The 24,041-nt window shown below is 38.6% G+C and overlaps 1 protein-coding gene across 1 annotated transcript in view; it reads left to right on the top strand.

Annotated features, from left to right (window-relative positions):
• RASGRF1 (Ras protein specific guanine nucleotide releasing factor 1) overlaps positions 1–24,041 on the top strand; it is an 892,789-nt gene that overhangs the window by 760,920 nt on the left and 107,828 nt on the right. Inside the window, exons 22-23 of the mRNA XM_044076380.1 lie at positions 6,118–6,202; positions 17,909–18,106. Coding sequence (XP_043932315.1) covers positions 6,118–6,202; positions 17,909–18,106 — 283 coding nt within the window. The remainder of the gene's footprint in view (positions 1–6,117; positions 6,203–17,908; positions 18,107–24,041) is intronic.

Here is a 24,041-nt window from a genome sequence, read left to right on the forward strand (position 1 = left end):
CCATGAGGAATACCTATCAATGTATTCATCACCCAGTCAACTAGCACAAACAGTGCAACCAATGCTCAACAAATGTTACATCTAAATAATATGTACTGCCCCTACAAGCAAGGACTTTACATACTGCCCTCTAGAAGTAAGCATTTCCAGATTTCATCTGAAACTGTCATTTTTAACAGAGAAAAATGATCTTTAAAGGACTACCTACTGGAGTTGCTAGAATTGTAAATGTAAGTCCAGCAACTCCAAAAAATAAAGTACGAGTTCAATCAAAGTACAGGAAATATCAAAACTCAAACTATGCCCCAAAAAACCCTAATATGTAAATTTACTAGCTTCAAGATTACCTCACCTCAGAGAAAAAAAAATAGTCTCCAAAATACTGAAGCCTTAAATTTAATAAATATTCCTGATATTTACATGAACATTCTCTTTCTTCCAAGACTTGCAAAATGTGTTCTTGTAATGTCAACAGGCATTCTTTTATAAAGATTCCTGCTGACGTAGCTGCTCTGTAGTTTAAAAAGACATGATTTTCCGTTTGTCCCACTGGAGTGCAACTGCATATATTAGACTTTTAATAATATTGTTCCAGTACTTACACTAGCTTCTTTTTCTTTTGATATACTTTTCCCAGTGTGACTTGGGCTTTCATTTACACTGACATCTGCTAGGAAGCTAATGGCCTTGGGAAGGTATCAGGACTCTGTATCCATTACTTATGGTCATACAGCCATGGGGAAAGTGTCCTTTGTTTATCAAGAATGTCCTGCCAGAAGGAGACTCTGAGCCTGTTTGTTCTGCCTGGCTGCTGCAGCTAGACCATAGCAGCTGCCCTACTGTCCCACTTTTACAGCTTCAAGTAGCCCTTAGTTTTTTACGACCCACAATTGTCTCAACCTGAGACATCAATTCTAGTAAAATATGACATCTGTAAACCTCTTTCTCCATCAACATGTGTTTCCTCAATGTCCAGATTCAACTGGGTTCCTTTAGTACAGTAACCACGTGCCCTGCTATCAGCCCTGTCCTTCCAATCCAACCATAATCTCTCATATGTTCCTTTTGCTACCTTGTGCATCCATGCCATGTCCCCCTCTGTCTTTTCTATTCTAGTGAGCAAAGTGACATATCGTCAGCTTTTCTACATAACAGGCAGAGTATTCCATCTGCCCACCTCACTATTCTCCATTCTTTATCCATTAATGTGATGTCTTTTCCAGCTAAGATCTCCCAAACCAGTTTCAGTAGTCTTCCTATCTTATTGTGGTCTTACAAGGGCATAATAAACATTTTCCTATTTTGAAAATTATACCCTAGATATATATGTCTGATTGTTATTTACTGCTGGTCTCTCACACATTAATATTTTCTGTAATAACTCCCAAATCCTTCTTCTGCTTTAGGCCAGTGCCACCCATGGTAAATACTGAACACCTGGGTTGTTATTTTCAGGGTACAGCGCCATGCCTTTGGAAGGGCTGATGTGGACTTGCCATCTCAAAAGTCACAGTTCTAGCCATTTTAGGTCCCTTGTCAGGATCATCAATCCCCATATCCTTTAAACCAATCTTGAAAGAGATTTGTGTAATTCTGTGTACTATGTGTGAGGTTAGAGATGAACATATTAAATTGTGTTGGACCCAGACCAATCACTGAATGATATCACTCGTCACCTCTATTCCCCATGAAAGTCCACTACTTACTGCTTTTTAAATACTTCTTGACTTTCCCACAAATTTTACTGCTAACTTCTAAAAATGCCTGCTTGTCAACAGCTTTGCTGAAGTACAGATAAATCACATTGCTGAGATTGCATTTGTCCACTTCACAAGCAGCCTAATGATAGAACTCATTTGATTAGTCTGACTGACTGACAACCAGTAATTTTGTTGAGGATCCTTCGGCTACAGTAGTATTTCCCACACCTTCTCACTCTCTCCAGAATGGGAATATACGTCAGTGGTTACTCAGTGTCATTCCTATGACTGAGACCCTGCCATCCTGCAGCTAGATTACTTATTCAATCTACTTCCTTAGCATTAGTCATTATATTCAGAAACAAATCCTCTATACCAATGGGATATCTAAAATAAATTAATTAGCACATCAGGACTGAATCCGCTATGCCAGTGGGATGTCTAAGATAAATTAATTAGCACAGTAGAAAAAAAAATAGACCAGTACTTTTCCTTCTAAAATATTTTGTGACCTCTACAGTGAAGCTCAAAGAGTCACTAAATATTGAACAGGAACTCTTTTGTTATCCATCCTTGTCGTGCACTATTTTTGCGTAATGGTACTGATATAAAGGTATTTAATTTATTTAAGTTGCATCATAGTTTGTTGCTACTATTCACTGTTGCTGCATGAATATTATTGTATCACCACTGTGACATGATCATGTTAGCTGCACTGCAAAACAGTGACATCACACCACTAATACATAAAGCATTTAAATGGGGGTATACTCCTGTGGGGATAAGCAGTTCTGGGCACACTGTTAGTAACTCTCCTGTAGGTTTTCATAGTCATGTATTATAGAAAAAAAGAGTAAACTATTTCCGTTTTTGTTGAATTTTGCTTAAATCAAATTTTCAGTTTAATGATTTTTCAGTTCAGGAAGTACAGCATTACCCTTCACGAAGTTTTGCATTACCAGAGAGAGCATATGCTGTTAAATGTACAAATAACAGCTTCAGCAAAAATATTTATATAGAAAATAAATTATGCACAGTGATGTGGTAATATTAAGGCTGATATGAAATCGGTCACTTATTTTTTTTACTTCATATATAAATTTGGTTTTATTATTATTTTCTTTAATGAAGCCAGAAATGAACTATGTAAATAGTTGTTTGTTTTATAATTGATTTGTTTATTTGATTTGTTTATTTATTGTTTTAGCACCAAATAAAATTTTAAAAAAGAAGAAATGAACACATACCACATCAGTATTACAAAATTATGCAGCACAATTTAATGTTTTAAATCAACATTTCTTATACATGCAGTTGCTAAGGACTCAGCTCCTTCTTTACTTCCACGTGTTTCCGTTTATATAATGTATCTATTCCAGAATGAAACATCAATCACCAGGTGAGTCAAAACAAGTTTTAATACCCAGTTTTACAAAAAACGTTGTATTCCAGAATGAGAAAGGCATTATGAAAGAAATCAAACTCACTGCTGTTTTTACTTTTCACAGATGTGTATAAGAAAGCATTTTTGTGTAATATATCATGTCAGATGCAGTAACAAACTGACAGGAAAAAAGACTATCTGAAGAGTTAATTGAAGGTTGTGACACCTGTGCTACTGTAGGGGCAGTATTTGTGGTCACCAGGAGCAAGCTCAGGTGTGATAAGAATGTGTTTTCAGAAAGGAAGGAAGATGTTTACTTGAGCAATTCAAGGAATTTGGGGGAGGGGGCTATTTTTGAAAACTTCGATTTGGGGGGGGCACTGATATAAATGATGACTTAATTTCTCATAACAAATACATAATAATTTATAGGGATAGGCTGAAAAACATATCTAATGGAATATAAGCCAGATACTGAGAATATGATATATGAATCTTAATAAAGGTGAGGAATCAATCAGGTTAATGAGTTCACAGGTAGATTTAAGTTCTGGGCTATTGCTACAAATTATAAAAGGAAAAGGAAAGGAGAGGAGAAAAGAGAAGATGAAAGGAGATAATTTTACAAGTCTACAGTCAAAGCTGGATCTCATAGAAATTTTTGACAATGAGATGTCACCATTGCATACAAAAGTAATAGTTGATTTCCCAATGCAGGTAGAGGCTCTTTACAGGACTCCTGTAGAAGCTATGCAAGAAATGAATGAACTTGTAAACAAGGGACAGGAAATTTGGTCATGGGCATAAATTATGTCCTCTTACTAAATATAAATTGCTCTGAGCTAGATTAGGACAAAAATTAACAGTTATGACTCCTTGTCTGGTAATTTAACAAATGATAAAAGGCATCACTTGGCAGAACAGATTTAAACAATGCACTATAAAAACTAATGCACCAACTGAGGTCATTAGTAATTTTTATAAAAATGTGCTCAATTAATGCATACGTGATCTGTTAGGTTGAACGGACTGTGTTTCTAAATGAGTAGGTATTCCTACTTTCTAAGTATTATTCTCCAAACCGTATTCAAAGCTATTGCGTTACTCTGGTCAGATTACAAACACACCCACAAAGATACACAGAAGCCCTCTGCTTAGGCACTGCTGCTGTCACTGCCTCCTGACTGGCAGAAGCCCCTGGACAGATAGGTCTGGAGCTTTCTCTCAAGAGTCATACCCTTCCATTTAAGAAGCTCCCAGCATGTTGATCAAGATCAAATTAGAAAAATTAGAAACACACATGCACGCATGCACATACGCATACACACAGCAATGTAATTCTTGTCTACAGTCCTGCTTTTACAATGAGTACCTTGCAGTGTTCTTGCTGTACTGCTACTACATTTTGATATTAGGCTTTGAAATTGGCAAAACAGTTTGTGGTCCTAAACTTTTTTTTTCTCCTTTCACTGGTAGTACATGGAGCAGATAAAGCTTCATACAACACAAAGAATTATGACTGGTTCTACTGATCATAACCAGTTTTATGGTGCTCTCAGTATGGATGGAAAGTTTCACAAGATTACCCTCTCAAGTGGAGAGTTTCTTGGTATCCATGATTTAAGCACATAATAAGCTGGTTAAGATCAGAGACCCAGTCATAATCCTCTGTATATTATTTAGGGCATTTGATGTTATAAAACCTTCTAGATTACTCGGCTAAATTCATATTGTGGCATATATCTGTGAAGTTACATGAATGAGTAGATTTCAGTTTGCATATTTAGAATAAAAGTAGGACATGCAGCACTGAGTGCAATAGCTAATACAGTACTAGAAATGGCATAATGTTTGAGGAGATGTAGTAATAATGAGACAGAACAGTAGTGAATGCATTAGCAAGGTATTGTCCTAAGCCAATAAGGGTCTATTAACAGTTATGCTGTCGTATGCATATTCTACAGGTTTAAACAGTAGAACTAGGAGGCTTGGAGGGAAGGATCTTGTCCTCACCTCTGACTGTGTTAGTTCCAAGAAGAAAATATATAATTCAGATGCTATTACTACTATGAGGCACTCTTATGTTAGATGAGTTATGCATGGAAAGGGGCTATACTAACCATGAGAGAGAAAGGCTACTTATTAAAAGTAATCCATGAATATTGACATCAGATTGGTCATACCAATTAAGGATTAATTGTAGCGAGCAGCAATGTAAAACATTTTGAATAAAAACATTCAATGAGCTGGCTGCTTCTAGTGACATAGAAGGATAAAACCCAGAAAACCCCAGTTCAATCAGCATCTTAGGTACTTAACAGAGCTGGAAATGGACATGCCCATCCAAGAGAAGGGGTAGCTTGAATAGCTTTGAAGTTCATGTCTTGGTGAGCAGGTTTCAGTTCATCAGGCCACTGTCTTGTGTGAGTCTTCATTAACGAATGCACAAGAGTGTCCAATAATGGGGAAGGTGTTGGGGTTCCCTACAATGATGTCAGTAACTTGTCACCACACCTAGGTAGAGAGGTTAGGCTATATATACAAAAGCACAAGTAACCCTCATTGGGGCCCCACCAAATGGCTTTTTCACCCCATACTGTGTTGGTATAATTCTGTAGTATGGCAAAATAAATGGACAGAGACTGATTGGAGGAGGCTTTGTGGTCAGCAGGTACAGTAGCAAAAAGTGCCTAGAAAAAAAAAATTGAATGAGCCACATGGGTCATTAGTAGTATTTAGCACTGATTTCAAACCAAGCTCAGGCTTATTATGAATTCAGTGGTTCACAGAGGACTAGTAAATGTCGAAAGTAAACATATCGCTCTACAAACTAAACTGTTTCTGTAGAAATCTAAGGAGAAATATATGCTGGGATTTAATACGTCAGTGTCACCTAAAAATTCTTAACAATATGACGCAATTAATGAAGATGTGTTTGGGTGGGAGAGGGGAGAAAAAAGGCAACAATATAATACATGTTTGGTCTTAATAATTTAAGTTAAATAACTGATTTTATATTTTTTGTATCTGTAGAGAGTTTTTTGGACAAGGGTGGATGAAGCCTGATAAGAAAGAAAAAACGCCTTACATCATGGCGATCACCAAACACTTCAATGATGTGAGTACAAGCTGTGCACTTGAAAACCTCACTTACAGCTTATTCTACCAAGATTAATTTCCATGTCTTTTAATCTTTAAATATTCTAAGTATTTGCTTCCAAGTATCCTACTTTGATAAATAGTCATAGATGAAGTCAAGATGTTAAATAAACACTCAGCTTAAGGGCAGCACCTTCAACAAATCATGAGTTGGCACAACTGTTATGAAACTGAAAGCTTTACGTTTAACATTTCATTGTAGTCAAGGCAGCAGCAGGAGTCCAGAATCAGGAAGTGAATAACATCACTCTGGAGCAAAGCTTGAAGTACGCAACAATGAAAAAGAAAACCTGTCCCTTGTATAGAAAGTCATAAGATAGTTGTTTGCAACTAAAAGTAGAAAAATATAAAATAATCAATGTGTTAACTCCAGAAATTCTGGTAGTATTCTGACCTTTAGTATCACTTTGAATAGTAAATATTTTCTGTTATAAAATCCAGAGGGTTTGAATGTCATTCAGTATGGCACAATAGACAAGAGTATTTGAAGTTACCTCTGTTATATCCATACCTCTCAAATGTTCAGAATTTCATAGACTGAATGCCTAATCCAGGCAGATTCCTAAATACTTGGAAGTCTGCATAACATCAGTGTTCTTCCATCTGGTCCAGCTATAGTTTTCTTTTTCTTTGTTCATATTAAATCATTTGCATACCCAGCAACAACACTTTAATGTTACCCTTGCTGATTTTGAATTTCAGTTGTTAAAGTCCAAGGCAAAGTTAATTCACTAAAAACTGATGGTTATGTCCCACATGTCAATCAGTCATACAAGTTCATAAGTGTATACTAGTCTAATGGCCACTAAGGCTTTTGTAAACCTAGCCATGTATCCCAAATGTATGCCTGCAAGTTTTTTAAACCTTAGAGGTTATTTTAAGGGGCATGCATAAATTAGGGCACAATTTACAGACTACATCTGTCCACTGGAAACACAGATGCTAGACCAGGGGTAAATTTCTGATTTCTCAACCACTGGTCCAGGTTACGCTTAAATAGTTAGGGAAGAACTCTCCTTCACATGGATGGGAAGCCTGTTTCAGAGGAGGGGAATTCTCTGAGAGACATACGTATCCTCCAACATGTCCAATTTATGTTCAAGTCCCTAGATCAAATTATTCTAATTCTGTTGGTTTTGCACATGTGCAACAGCAGGATCCAACAACATCTTGTATGCTAGGCATAGAATACCTCTCAACAGTCTGTAAGATACCAAGAACAGAGACAGGACTTTGAGGATATCTGCATTGAACATGTTGTTTAGACCTTGTATGCTTTTTCTAGGGAGCCTCTGTGGATGGTCCATTTTCAACATGTGCCTGGTCAGGTACATACCGAAGGGGAAATTGTACTCAATGATGGTTCTGATGAGGGCCAAATACAGAGGAACAGTGACTTCCTTGGACCTAAATGCCATGCCTTGCCCTTGTTTACAATTTGAGAAACATATAATGATTTCCTTAGTACTTTACACAAATGTTAGTCAAAAGCCAGTTTACTATCCACATGTATCCCCAAATCATTGACTACTGGGTCACCACTTAGGGGCATGTTATTAATGAGCTGGTTTCTTAGGGTAGCCAACTTTCCAAAGGGTACTTTTATGCATTTCTTGGCATTGAGTTTTAAGCTATGGTTTTGGCACTAGCCATTTGTCTGTATTAGCCCTTCCTGTAGGATGTTAGTGTCTTGGGGGAATTCTATGTCTGCTCCTAGATTGCAGTCATCGCAAACATCTTTGGCACTGGCTTTGACTTCCAAGAACTAAATGCCAAAAAGGAGTGGGCCCAGCACACAGCCCTAAGGCACTCTGCTAGTGACCAGCCTCTTCTTGGAGGTGGTCTCCTGTATCTTAACTTCTTGGGTGAGGTCTGTGAGTAAGCTGGCTATCCAGTGTGTAACACAGGATTATTGCCTAATTTGTTGAGTTTGTACAATGTCCAAGTGGAATATTTTATCAAATGCTTTAGCCAGGTGAACGTAGACAGTATGCACCCTTTTGCCTCATCCATTGCCTTGGTGACCATTTCAAACAAGTCCACCATGTTGAGTAGGCATGATTTGCCTTTGACAAAGCCAAACTGGATTTACTCCAGTGTCTGAAGGTTTCCTATGTCATTACCTTGGGTGGGCCTTGAGATGAGTAGCAGTGCACACTTTCATTATTTTGTCTAAAGCTGATAACAATGCAACAGACTTGTAAAGATTGGGCTGATTCGTTAGTCCTTGTTAATATATTGGGAAGTTGTTCATTAAAAACATCACTGTGAGAAGTGTTAAATGTATGTCTTAAAAGTTGGTGTTGCAAGCATGCAAGAATTTTGGACTCTTGCTATCAGAGCCAGGTCAACTACAGAGGGGAACATGCCCTCTTTGCTTTCTTATTACTCATGACTAATGTTCAGACCTCCACGATCCTTGTATCTGCTACTGACATCAGAGCCAGAATCATTCAGTCTTAAATGATTCTTCCATAACAATCCTTCTGAATAAGTTTGAATTGTAAGCTTAGCAGTTTTACACAAAGAATTAAGCTTATGCTAATCAACTTCATACTGAAGTCCAGGGTACGATTCCCTCAGACTCTCATTTGCCTGGTTTGTGACTCTTTGCAAGTCACTTAACCAGACATTGCTCTTGGGTCTCCACTAAAAATGGGCTTCAACCCAAATGGACAGCCTTGTTAACAAAACACATAAAACATTTCTTGTTAATTCAGGTAGGGTATTTTCTGGCTTACTGCCATTTTAACTTAACTCAAAGTCTAATTCAGAAAAAAAGGTAGATATTCTCCTACATCCTGTATGGAACCTTGTGGTGCACCATTATAAATGCCCATAAACCAAGGAATAGTGAAAAATCTGTTTTTAGAAAGACTTCATGTATAAGTCTTGGTATTAACCCAACTCAATAACTAAGTGTACCAAGCAGGGCATGACATATTGCTTCATCTGTGGGATAGTCTCTTCTAGCCCCATAAATATATACAACCTCTCAGTTTTCCCTGATATTACCTTACAGCCATGAAGAGAAGACTCATTTATAGGAGATACCATAATTCCAGAGACATCAGTGGTTGCACTTGGTTCCTACCTATCTATACAGCACACTGCAACTACAGTACAACTAACAGTAGTTGATTCTATACCATTTACAAACTCGTGTTTCCTTGCACGTGCTTGCATCTCAATGCATAGGTTCATAATTCAGTGAACAAGTTTTAATTATGTACCTAAATTCTGAACATTTAAAGCACTTTAATTTCTGTAACTTATTTTGGCCTTATCCCTACTTATGGTTGCCTGAGAATTCCTGGAAAGGCTACAATCTTTCTTCTTCACCTTAACCCCTCAGAACATTCTTACAAGTTTCATCACTTTTCTTGGGGTACCATTGAGTTGGGCATTCTCTGGCATTTGGTGATAGCTCATTTAATACCTCATATCTCTCAACCAGATCTATTATTTCATCTGCAGAGGCTTGATTCCCATGATGTCCACATTGATATATGGCTGAGTATAGATGTCTAAGGAAATTGTCCATTACAACTGGCTGCAAAATCGAGGGTGACACATTCTCGTGTGATTGCAAACAAGGAGGTTAAGATAAAATTTGAGACCATGCTGTTTGTTTGATTCCCTACTTATGTTTGATTCCCTACTTAAAAATGATGTTATCAGTCTAATCCACTCAGTAGCTGGTCAGCCTTTCATTTGAAATATCCAGTTGAAAACCAAAATGAGGCCTCAAGATTACAACTGAAGCTCATTTTCTCTACAAGCTAGCTGTCCTTAATCCTTTTGTCGCAAGTTGGGGCCCTTTTTCGATGTGTTCACCATATTCTGCCAGGACCCAGACACCTTCCTGCAGGGTTGAGATGGGCTACTTTGCATAGTCTGCATACTTCCTTGCTGGGCTGCCATGATGGCACCGAAATATTCTTCATGAGGACTTTCTATGGCTTGCAAGCACAGTTAGTTCTTTTGCTGAGCTTGAGTGCTGTGTTTAGAACAGCTGTACACTGCAGTAGTGTAGCAAGGGTGGGAGGAAGGTGGCAACTGGCCCAGCACAAAGTTTATGGAATGTGATCAGCCATCCCATCCATATCTCAATCCTGATTACTCTTAAGTGCAATACCATCTTTTAAAAGCCAGTATTATATTTGTAGTTAAACCTAAGTGTTGTAGCACTCCGTGTGTGGTATAAGCTGTAGTTCTTCTTCTTCTTTCGGCTTTTCCCGGTTAGGGGTCGCCACAGTGGAACTCCGGTCCACTAATGATTGGCAGTAGATTTTTATGGTGCTGAGGTGCCAGCTCGACGCCCAACCTTCAACAAAGACATACCTATTCACGCATATCTTTCGAACACCACTCGACTGCGGGGAGGACATGCAGACTCCACACAGAATGCGCTCCAGCTGAGAATCAAACGGGAGAACCTCTTGCTGTGAGGTGACAACGCTACCGCTGCACCACTGCAGCTTATGGTATAAGCTGTAGTAAGCAGCTTAAAAGTAAAAAAAAAATGTTTTGTTTTAATTTTAAACCAGAGTGTTGTAATTCTCTGTGTATGGTTTAGACTGTCTGTAGCAACTGTTTGCTACATTGTAGCAAGCAGTTTGCTGTAAGAAATTTTTTTAAAACTTGAGCACTGTGCAGGGTATACACTGTAGTTTGCCGCAGTTTATATTAAAAAAAAATCACTGAATGTGAGAAGGAAGGGTTGGGGCAGGGCACAGTGACAGAAACTGACTGTCTCCTGCATTTCAGGAGCCCCAAGTATTTAATTGCAGAATTTTTTTTTTGTTCTTCCATTGAAGAGCTGGACAGGTGGGAGGGGGCATGTATCTAGCCACCTGGTTGGTTGTTGTTTTTTTGTTTATTTTCTTTTTGCTCTTCCACTGAAGACCTGAGGCAGGTGAATGGAGGCTTATATCTGGGTTGGTATACAAGTACAAAGTAGCGGACCTTTTCTCTGTTTGTAATTTATTTTCTTTTTGTTCTTCCACTAAAAAGCTGGGACACAGGAGGAAAGGGTTTTGTACCTGCTGGCTACCCTGCTACCCTGCCAATACAAGGAACTCACCTTTTTTTTTTTTTTGCTCTTCCATTGAAGAGCCTGAGCAAGGGGCAGGGGGTGTGTTTGTTATGCCAGCAGAAGGAGTAGATTTTTTTTTTTTTTTTTTTTCTCTGTGCTTGAAGACGTGAAGGTGTGGGGTTCATGTTCGTAGGATCTACATGGGGCACACTGACACAAGGTTTCTATGGCATTCTCAGTACTACTGTATTCACTGATTGATTCAGACTTCAATAAGCCATATTTTCACAGTTTACTAGGCCAGAGGTATTCTAGACAATCTGCAGCATCTCATAGGTGTTTACTAGGCTAACGACTACAAGGGCCTTTTTAAGCCTAGCCATGTATCCCAAATAAGTTCATACTAGGCTAACTGCCTTTGAAGGTCATTTTAAGCCTAGCCAATTACCCTATGTGAGAATCAAACTCTGCACATTTTGTCTGTAAGCTAAACACCTTAACCATTATGCCAGCAAGATCCCATCAAGTGTAACACAGTGCTGCTTATTTGGATGCATTTTAAAGAGAAGAGAAGAGTATAACATCAATACTTTAGTTTCCTTTTTTGTCTTGGAATCCAGTTTCTACTTACTAGTGGCCTTGCTAAGTCCTCAAATGTGAACAAGTTTTTGTCATTAGAACAGATCTATGTAAAGCATACTTTTGGGGGTCTATATTAGAACATTGAAGTTTCAAAACATCGAATGTTCTAATATCGACCCCTATTCAGCAAAAGCTGAAAATATCGAAGCTACAGAAAACCAAATTTTTTCCTAGGGAAAGAATTTGGTTGTCCGTTTCTGTTGCTTCTGTATTTTCAGCGCTGTGGTGGAAAGTTATGGGTCAGGTTCAGGTAAGTGTGCAATTGAGCACGGGTTAGGTTAGTTAGGGTTAGTTAGGTTTAGGGAGCGAGGTTAGGTATGTGTGCGATTGTGTGGACGTGAGGGTTAGGGTGGGTTAGGTGAGTTTGGGTTAGGGCATGGGTTAGGTATGTGTGCGACTGTGTGTACTTGAGGGTTAGGGCGGGTTAGGTGAGTTAGGGTTAGGGCGTGGGTCAGGTAAGTGTGCGTTTGTGTGGACATGAGGTTTAGGGCGGGGTAGGTTAGTTAGGATTAGGGTGTGGGTGAGGTGAGTGTGCGATAGTGACGAACCTTAGGGTTAGGTTTTGGGTTAAGGTAAGTGGATAGTTAGTGGTATATATATATATATATATATATATATATATATATATATATATATATATATATAGTTTAGTGTAGGGTTAGGTGTAAGATGTTAGGTGTATGTGTGTGGATTGCTGTTTGTTTGGTGTGCTTGCGTTGTGTGTATGTGGTTTGGAACAGCAATTTTTTTCCTTAGAAAAAAATTTGCTGTTCTGTATGTTCGATGTTTTCAACTTTCGCTGAATAGGGGTCGATATTAGAACATTCGAAGTTTTGAAACTTCGATGTTCTAATATAGACCCATTTTTGGCATTTCTGATTTAATCATGTTATACAAGAGTCTGAAAACATCAAAGATTTCAGCAGAAAAAAAAACAGTCTGTTCAGACGATATAAATGTTCCAAGTAGCCTCCATGCAGTTGCCTATCTTGTACCCTTGTCATACCCTTGTTTTGCAACATTCTATTCACTTTCCAACTCTAATGACATGCACTGTTTCACTGCCTCAGGGATCCTAATCCCTATCTCTGAAGTAGAATTTATTCAAATCTAATAAATTTTCTCCTTGCAGTTGTCAGGCAAGTCACCCCCCCCCCCACGGCTTCTTTTCTCTTCAGCTCTGCCCCTCCCACATGCATTCAAACAGTGTGGTGTGCTCACGTTATCATATCCCATTTTCCTTTGTTTGCTCTCTATGAATGTCCAGCTTTCTGAGCCTAGTTTCTGCAGAATCCTAACTACCTTTCACCTCTTTTGGTAACTTAGTGTTGTCTGGATTTCTAGCAGCCTGATTTCTCTTTCTCTGTATGGTTTCCAGAAATGTACTCATTACTCCAGACGTAGGTTTACCAGTGCCCTATGCAGAGGAAAGGTGGTGTGAATTGCTGTATAACTCACTTCTTGTGCTTTTTTTACTGTCTTTTTGTATTGCATAGTATGATTCAGCTTTTTGTCATGCTTAAAGCCGTGTCATCAAGAGTGTACCTTTTGTACATTAAATCCCGGGTGCCACATATCTCCTCTCAATGTCAGATGGAGTGTGGCTCTCTTTAGACCAGCGCCAGCCAGCCAGCCATGAGTACTGAACAAACCCTTGTACCATTTGTCTGACTGGTCTTTACTTTTTACTCTCTGCATTATACTGAGAATAGGTCAGCACTCCTGCTGTCTTTTAACAAAGGCTTGAAGAAACTGCATTGGCTGCTCCCGCTGGAAAATATTATAAATGCTGCCTTTAATATTTGATAGTCCATAATTAACAAAAGGAAGCTATTTTTTGCATTTTTCAGCATTATTTGTAGTTAAAATTGTTTAGCTAATCCTGCTGACTTTCTGTTGCTTTGACTGCCTTTTTCTACTTATTTTCACTGTTTGCAATGTTTGCATCTGGAATGGTTCAGGCCTGGTATGAGGCCATTTTGAAGTAGTGGTGGCTGCGTAGTGAGAGTCCATTGATTGCTGCTATTTCTGAGTAGCCTATCGTCAAGTGCTTGAATTATATCATTTTTTTCCATTGGTCTTTACTTTTTATTGTCTGCTTTATACTGAGATCAGCTGAGCACCATACCGCAGTACTTATAGTTAAATAGTGGCCATGTGTGAAAGTGAAGTTTTTCCCTTACTTAATAGAATAAAATTTCCTTCTCCCTTCCTCTCGTGCATGACTGGCACCAGCAGCCCAGCAGTTTAATGGCTTGTGCTGATCCTTGTGGAATTGGTTAGACACATACACACTTGCTGCCTGCTGTGCAGGTCTACACATTGTTATTTTCATTGTTAGCCTTCCACCATTTGGTATTCTGAGATTGTGTAATAACTGCCACATACTCTCTAAAAATGAACTCGGACTCAAACAAACTGATTCCACCTGAAAGGGGTGTAAATACATGGCTGACTTGGGAGCAGTCCTCCCAAAATTCCAGGCAAGCAGTAAGCATCATGCGGTTTCACTCCCAGTGACATAAATGCAGCATTCTCATACTATTCATACAAAACAGTCATACATTGATGCCATTAAGAAATCTGTACCTAAGCCTCACAGAACTCATGAGTCATCAACGAAATGCCCCAAATACATCTACTATACTCACCCTTTCATCAACATGTCACAAACAACAAAACACCATTGGCCTAACAAGAATAAATCAACTTCTGGAAACATACTGGTGACTCCATTGTTAGGTACACTGATTCTATATTCACCAGGCTGAACATGGGTAGGCTTACTGTCTCTCAAGACTGAGAATTTCTGACATTTCAAGAGCCCTTAATACCCTCTCCTCCTGTAAGCATAAATATGGCATGATCAGAGTTTATACTGGAGTGAACACTATAGCATGAAAATTCACAAAAAGACATGCAGGACTTGTTGAGACTTGCCACACATGCTTACATCAAGGATAACAAACTGGTCTTGAGTGGTATCCTCCCCTTACTGAAAATGATTTGGCTCCCTATTGAAATGTCGGCACTCCAAATGCAGAGTGCAGAACAGCCAGACAAAAAAGATGGAAAACTCTCTGCTTTTTATCTCTGCTACAAGCCATTGTACCTCTGCTTCTTCTGAATTAGCTCAATAACCAAACCTGTCACACCAGTAATATTTGGTTTTATGAGGTAAAAGCCAAGCTCAAGCTTGATCTCTGTTGTTACTTGTTTGTCACTGAGCAGCAATCACAGTTAACAATGGCATTTCAAATTCATTACTGTCCTGGCTCTGTCACAAGGAGGGATAAACCCATAACTCTGACCCAGACAACCCAAGTATGATTAACTGTTCAGGAATTGCAAGAACTGAGCAGCATGGATGACAGTGATTGTTATATATAAGTATGGTGATTCGCATTTAGCCAAGTGCTCTAGTACAAATGGAAGTTTGCTCAAGGGCCACTGGTCAAATGGTAGGGGCTTGTCTGTGCAAGCCACTGATAGTAATTTTCAGGGGGCATTTAGAAGGGAGAATGCACACCTCAAGGGGAGGGCACTGGAAACATTGTGATGATGTAGTACCTATACAAGACACCAGGGAAGATTAAGGGTGGAATTAGTAGTAGGAGAAAATGCCTCTATTGCCTGTGTCCCAGGATAAAACAGGCTGCTATTGGAGAGAGACTACTACTATAAACTGCATGCAAATAAAATGCACAGTCCTCAGTACTCTGAATGAAATCATATCTGTGCAGTGCAGCATTTTTAAAACACAAAGAGAAGTACAGCCAGTGAAAGAACTAGTGCACCTATATGATATGCATTAAGGGATGGTACACAATCATCTTCAGGATGATCCAAAGGCTAAGAGGTTTAGTGACTCATTTCTAGTATGTGCCAGCAGATTAGGGAAACTAAACCTTTAAGAGAAGAATCACTAGAATCAGGGTCAGAGAATCACTCACTGCATGGTATTACACAGTATTACACAAACATTATCCATCTAGGTCCTCCTATAGTAGTTGGTGACTGCCACAGTGTTCAGGTTGCAAAACTGACATAAATGTTTTCCCCCACAAATGGGCATCAGATAACAACAGATCCCCTCTTCATTCATTAGGTCTACCAGACCTGTGTTAGCCTTACCTGGCCTCAAACTGACCCATATCCTGTGGCCAGAGAGGAAAATGAGTATGATTGTGCTGCTGTTGGGGAGTGTGTCCTAACTTCTGCCCCCACAAAGCAGCCTTGCCACCTCCACCATTACTGTCCTCAGGAGGTGCACACTTCCATGCATATGCAACCTCGTTACTAAGCAGTTCGACAACTATACAGCAAGGAGTGTGACAGGCCCAAATACTGAAATATGGCAGCAGGCCTTATACTGATTCCCCCCAATAAGGATGGGCACGCCAATATCAGCTCCTACCCCCATCCCACTACTGCTGCCCCTTTACCACCCATACCTAACTGAACACGAGTCATCTGGGGAACAGTAAGGGCTCTGTCAGCACTGTGGGGCTGCCATGACCGACTTCAACATTTGTGATTCTTCTGATAGACAAACAGTAAGTGTTTACCTGCACTGTATTTAAACAGGTTGAATTATCTGTACAAATTAGCAAGAAAATCACAAATAAATGAAACAAACTAAATAAAAAAAAAGAATAGTTAGCAAGTTAAGTCTCAAAACCTTAGAAACAGATTTAGAGTTTTATTAAGAATGTGGAATTTGAGAAAAGCATTTTGCTTAGTTCTGCAACAACAGATTTTAAAGCTGGTAAGAAATGTACCACACTGTCTACTGTCACATTTTTAATTATTTAAAACGGCTATTGTACATTTCAACAAAGAATCATCATGATGAAAAAATTTACATTTTAGACAAGAGGTCAAACCCCTACTTGAAGCTAGTTACATAATATTGGGCTCTGGGCGCATTGCCAACCAGCAGTCTAGATTTTTTCTTCTCTTCAATGCAATGATTTTCAGTGATTTTTTTAAACAGAAAAATACAACTGTTTCATGGCAAATATTTGGTCATAATCACTGAAGACCCACTACCTCATTTAGGGTTTTTTTACTGTATCCTACCAGGCACAGAATGGCCAAATGTTTGAATAGAAGCACTTGGGGAAAAAACATGCAGGAAATCTCTGTGTTCAGGGTTTGCTCCTCCGTAATGTGTAGGTATCTTAGGTTGATTATATTAGTTCCAGAAGTGCAGAAGGTCAAGGAAATGCTCACCCCATGCGAAAAATGTGAAAAACTGACTCAGTTGTTTTGCTTTCAATTGGCTCACTTTTTAATTTAATGGGCATTGGCAAACAGGTATGGAACAGTTTTTTTCCAAGTTTTATGCTTCTCTGCTCAGAACTGTTATGCTGGATTGGTTATGCAGACTAGGAATGCTATCATCCTTCTAGATATCTTGTATAATTGCATGGCAAAGAATGCCATTGTAGTGTTATAATAAGTGTCAAACTGGTTGTAAGGAGGTAGGTTTAGTAATGGAGCGGCATAAGAATTATGCCAGGTGAAGGCATCAGGTATCACTACAAATCACTTTTTAGCCCCCCCCCCCCCGAACCTTGTTGCTTTACCATTCGTGATTGCTGCTCTCATATTTAGTACTATGTGTTGAACAGACAACATTCCCTGCTACTTATAAGGATCTGGTGGGTAAAACCTTTTGCATAAAGTCATTATGTTGCTGAGATCTTTTCTGACCGATCACTGTATTTCCACAGGCACCATTTGCAGCAATTTTTTTCATGTGTTTTTTCTTTGCTCCAATATTTATTTACCCCTTATGGTCATAATATTGTACACTGTTGTAACTGACAAACAGTGAAAAAAGGGATAATCTCTTGTTCTCTGTATTACCAAAGTATGCTAGTTTGCCTGTTGCAAAAATGCATGTAGTGTATGATAGGGAGCACATTTTAGGAATGGCACTGCTGTTAACTGCATTCACTTTTTTTTTCACAAAAAAAGATGAGCAACTTGATTGCTTCTGAGATCGTCAGAAATGAAGACATAAATGTAAGATGCAGCTGTATTGAAAAATGGGTAGCAGTGGCAGATATCTGCAGGTGTCTACACAACTACAATGCCGTTTTGGAGATTACATCATCTTTGAATCGCAGTGCCATATTCAGACTTAAGAAAACATGGCTGAAAGTTTCAAAGCAGGTGAGAAAATTTACATTAAAGAATATATGCTACTAGATCTGAGTTACCTAATCATGGGTAAACCTTTAAAATGGTTCTTTACTAATTTTCTCAAATAAACATTTGTGCTTTTCAGAGAATGGATAGTTAACAGATTTTCCTACTTGTTGTCTGTTGGATTTCATCCAGTTTATTTTGGCTGAGTCATTTTTAAATTCATTTATATTTGAGAAGTTTTGGAAATATCTTCACGTAATATAAATAACTGCAGTCCTTCTTTTTGATATCAGGTTTAAAGGACCCCTGCCACTGTTATAAAAGTGCCTCCACATCACCATGCAAGAGGTAAAAGTTACCCCGAGCTGTCACTCTGCAGACATGTTTGTAACGTCACAATTTCCCTTGATAATGTCAAACAGTAACCCAGAATTACCATAGCTGTTCATGCTCATGTCTGAACCCATTTGATATTCTATACTTTGTCACTGAGCTGTAGGGGCTTCCTTGTAGATTCCATTCAGGCATCCACAAAAGTGCAAAATCCTGTAATTTTATCCAGGGGAAGCATACCCTTGGCTAGTCATTTTGTTTCTTGGCTGATCCTCTGGTATCCAGGATGCTAGTCAAATCTGTGCCACTAGCAATGTGAGTATATAATCTGCCCCTTTATAACTGGGCTTGTTAAAACATATTCTGAAGAATGACTGCACTGTTCTTAAAACTGTCAAGCATGCTATTTACTTTTGGGGAGCTTTTGGGGAGCTTCATAAGAATATCAAACAATAAATAATGACATTTACACAGAGCAACAAAATCTAACGACTCATCATCAATATACTATAGGTAAACACTAGCTTTATGGTTCAAACTTATAAACTCATGCAAAATCCACTAAATACAAGTACCACATTGAAAGTTTGACACAGAAGGCTTAGCCTTGTGACTTATTCTGGTCTCACATCCAGAGGAATGGTAGTCCCAGTGGCCAATTGCTGTTATGCAAGGTGAGGTTTATGTATTAACATGACCACCTGATAGAGGAATAACAGAGCTGTGATCTGTAACTAGTGATAGTAGCTCTGAGTGTGTGTGTGTGTGAAAGAGAGAGAGAGAATGTGGGTATCTGAATATTCACAGACATTTAGGAGAATGTAGGATGTCCTCGTGGTGAAGGGAGTGTCCACATCAGTAGCCAGAGCAGACTAAGTGCCACTCATGATGAAACTCCAATGGCTGCAGGCATGACAGCTCATACAATGAGATCACGCCTGCAGCATGTTGATAATAAAACTGGATAGTTACCAGGCAATGTACAGCTATCATAAATCACGTGACAAGGCTCTAATCATTTTATTTTGCACTTTTTCCTGGTGTGTATGCGTGCAACCACAGAAATAAATAATTTTCCTGAAAAGAACTAACTAAGAACAACAATCACAGCCATTTTGCTGGCAGACTAGAAGACTATAACCTCCTTTGAATCAAAAGTAGTATTAAAGAAGCTAAATGCTTAAAGCGAGAGGCAGCTGAATAAGTGCCAAACCTAACTGCAACAAAATTCAGCCCTGCAATTCTAAAAAGAACTTTATGACAGAAGGGGATGTATAAATGGTATACACACAGCATTATGATATAAAAAGGGGTTAGCCTAAAATAAAAATCTTGTCTATGCTTTTTATATAAAAGGCATATACTTGGCTTCATAAAAAATCTGATTTGGTAGACTGAAGAGTTGTACATTTGTAATGCTGAGTGTAGCATTGATATATAACTGGAAAAAAAAACAGCCCCGTCAAGAACTATACACAACAGAATACTAGTTGTACTGCGCATTCCTTTGAAAATCTCAGCTCTAAAGTATCTAATTATGGTAGTATAACTGGTCACTTTCAAGTGATTCTTAGACGTATTTCATTAAGCATGTATTTCATGCATTTCCAGGTTGTTGAGGTACTATATGCCATGTATAACTGAAAGGTATGCATAGATTTATGGGCAGCACGACTACAGTGGATCTAACTGAAGCACATCAGACCCTCTTCCCCAAGCTACTGCCTAAAAATTAAGCTTGAACATGTCCAGTCTAAAGGGAAAGAGATACAGAGTTTCTGATGCCACAATACTGAAATATTGCATCAAACTGGGCAGTCTGTAGTTAAGCCCAGTGTAATATGCTCCCCTCATCTCTTTGAGTAATAGGGAGGGTGTGAATAGCTTCACCGAATGTTCATTTGCACCCTGTCATGCTATATTCCATGGACATTAGAGTTACACCAGCCTGTGGAATGTAGCACTCACTTTCATGAATCACATTTCTCTTTGCCAGCAACAATATACCATACATACATACATACATACATACATATCTGCATATCAGATTTGAGTTAATGCTCTAAACGTCATGAATCTCAATCACACAGTTAAAATGAATCTTAACAGTTTATGCTACAACATGCTTCTTTATGTTCTTGAGACAATCAAGCCCATTTTTTGTTTATTATAAATCAGGTTGTAAGAACATGCCCTTATTACACTGCTAAAATACAAGGTTTCCGGTAAATATCTTGAATGGCAGAGGGCAGGGTTTTTAAAGAATCCCTCAAAGTTAAGTGTTACACCTTCTCTAGTGATGGCTAGCATGGAAGGAATGATTAATTAATTAAAAAGTAACCCTACCTATAGCTTAGTGTGGCATTGTTGTAGATCAGTTATGTTACCCTTGCTGTATTAAACAAAAGGTAAACGCTGCAGTACAGTTACCATTTAATAAAAGTAATGTCTTTCGGCTTTTCCCGGTTAGGGGTCGCCAAAGCAGAACTCCGATCCGCTAATGATTGGCAGTGGATTTTTACGGTGCCAAGTTGCCAGCCCGACGCCCTGCCTTCAAAGAAAGCACACCCATTCATGCTCGCACCTACCTGCATGTCTTTATTTTATTTTTATTTTATTTATTTTATTTTACATTTGTTAACCGGGCTGGTCTAACTGGATATATTTCCATTTTCAGTAGAGGCCCGGGGAGAAAAGCTCCACAGGAAGACATGGACGGAATACAACAAAAACTAACAAATATATAATAACAAAGTTATCAAACAGATTTAAAAAAAGAGGTAGGTGTTTTACTCAAGACCAGAATAACTAATTCTATTTAAAGATATAAGCCATAAGTTACCATAATTTCATCATTGGAATGAATTAGAGAGAGTGAACTAGAGAAAGCAAGAGATGAAGGAAAAGAGAGAACATTTTGCAACACAAAGTACAGAATAGAAAGATATGTATTGCTAGAGAGAGAGAGACAAATAGCCGTGAGGAGGAGAAAGAGCCAAGAAAATTTTTAATCAGGTTTAGAGCAGGAACATATCCAGTGGTTATTAAGGTGAACTTTTAGTTTTTGTTTAAACAGTGCAGTAGAAGCAATTGAAGTAAGTTCGGGAGGAAGTTTATTCCACTGTTTCCCAATGGCATTGGAGAAAAGGGAATCACCAGCAAGGTTATTAGATTTAGTTGAGGTAACTAGCAGTTTGCTAGAAGAGCGGAGAGAGTTCAGGTTTGAGTAGGGGCTTAAGAGGTTAGATAGAGCAGGTGTATTAAGAGGTTGGTAAAAGGCTCTTTGGACAAACATAAGTTGGGATAGAAGCAACGTGTTTGTCAGTTCGAGCCAGTTAAGTTGTTGCAGATTCTGACAATGGTGGGTTCTAAATTGTTTCCAGTAACAAATCTAGCTATGTTGTTGTAGGAGGTAGATAGTTTAGAGAGATTGTTTTTCTTAAGATTGGTGTAGATAGGTGAGGCATAGAGAAGTGTGGAAATAAGATGTGAGTGGGCAAGATTCACTTTTGCTGGGAAGGTTAAAAAGTTTTGATTCTATATAGAGAGCCAAGTTTCCTGTTTACAGATTTAATGGTATTGTTGATATGGGAAGGAGAGATTGTTATCAATTGTGACACCTAGCAATTTGGTAGTAGAATCAGGTGATATAATGGTTCCATTATTAGACACAATGGAGAAGTCAAGTGTGGGGATCTGGTAGTAGGTTTAAAGAGAAGTAGTTTGGTCTTTTTGCGTTTAGGAGTAGACATCGTTTTAGAAACCAAGTTTCAACTTTAGAAAATACAGCTTGAGTGTTAGTTTGAAGTTCAGAAATGGATTTAGCAGAGCAAATAAGTGTGGAGTCATCAGCATATTGAATGCAGATAGCCTCAGGAATGGCTACTTGTAAGTCATTTATAAAGAGGGAGAAAAGAAGTGGTCCAAGAATAGAGCCTTGGGACACCAAGGAGATTGGTAGAAGAGATGAGAGTTTGTTATCCCAGAGGACAGCTTGTTTCCTGTTAGTGAGATATGAGCTGAACCAGTGGATAGTCTCAGGTGCTAAGGAAAGAGATTCGAGAATTTTTAGAAGGAGAGAGTGGTTGACCATGTCAAAGGCTTTGGACAGGTCAATGAAGAAACAGAAGACAGGACATTATTGTTGCGATTATTGTTAATAATATCTGTGAAGGAGAGCAGAGCAGTAGTTGTGCTATGATAAGGCCTAAAGCCATGTTGACAGTTTGTTAGTATTTTATTTTGTAGAAGGTGATTCATTACTTGATAGTGGACACATTTTTCCATTATTTTAGCTAGAGGTGACAATAGAGCTATGGGTCTATAGTTAGAATGTTCAAAGGAGTTTCCTCCTTTATGTAATGGTATGATGTAAGAGATTTTCCATACATCAGGGATGGATTCTTCATTTATGGTCCTATTAATGAGAATTGATATGGGATAAGCTATTTCAGAGGCTGCTTTTTGAAGGAATTCAGAAGGAAGCTGGTCAGCAGAGGGGGTGCAAGGTTTAAGTTTGAGAATGCATCTCTGTATAAAGGTAGTGGAGATGGGTTGAAGCCTAAGGTTGGTAGTTTGGAGGAAGTATGGTCATGAATGATGGTATTGTCACTGGATAGATGGGAGGCCAAGGAATTTATCGTATTGATGAAGAAAGAGTTGAAAGTGTTGGCAGTATCAAGGGGAGGAATTGTATCAGACCCAGAAGGGGGGGGTGGTAGTCTGTCCAGGGTGAAGAAGTTTATTTAGGGTTGACCAGAATTTTTGAGGATTATTGTGATTCACTTGCTGAAGATTGCTATAATAGTTCTTTTTGTCAGAGAGGATTGATTTTTTGGTAATATTTCTCAGGTGTCTGAAAGTCTGTTGGTCTATGGGAGATTTGCTAGTTCTCCATTTTACCCAAGATTTGTTTCTAAGTGACATTTTTTGTCTAGTTTCTTTTGTTAGCCAGGGGGCTGGCCTAGCCTTAATTCTAATAGAACGTTTTGGTGCATGATAATCAAGAATAGTTAGGAATGTGTTGTTAAAGAAATTAACAGCTTCTTGAAGAGGAAGTGTTTTTAGTGGGTTCCAGTTACAAGCCTTTAGTTCCGTTTTAAAAAGGGTTGGGTTAAAGAATTTGAGGTTACGTAGGGTCCTATATAAAGGAGAGTAATTAGAGGTATTTTTTTGTCTAATAATATAGGTTAGGTTGTGGTCACTAATGTTATCAGGTAGCGTTCCAGACTGATATTTAATTTGAGGTTTGTTTACCAAAATCCAATCAAGAATACTTTCTTTGTTATTAGTTTTGTTAATCCTAGTAGTGGTGTTAATAGTTTGAGTGAAGCCATGGAGATTAATATGGGATGCTGGGTTGTTAGTGGATATTGAGGACCAGTCTAAGTTGAGGTCTCCTAGTATAATGGTTTCTTGCGGGTAGGTGGATGAGGCCCAACTGAGGATATCTTCTATGGTAGTAGAGTTATTTCCAGGGGGTAGATATAAACAGATGATATAGATGGATTTTTTGAGGTTAAGTTGCAGCTTTGAGATAAGAAGTTCGGTTTTAGTAAATCCAAGGTTCTCATAGGGTACTAATGTTATTTTTAGTTCTGTTTTGAACAATAGTGCTACTCCTCCA

This window comes from Protopterus annectens, chromosome 7.part0 (assembly GCF_019279795.1).
Source record: "Protopterus annectens isolate FY-2018-M chromosome 7.part0, PAN1.0, whole genome shotgun sequence".
In the NCBI taxonomy this organism is placed as follows: Eukaryota; Metazoa; Chordata; order Ceratodontiformes; family Protopteridae; genus Protopterus; species Protopterus annectens.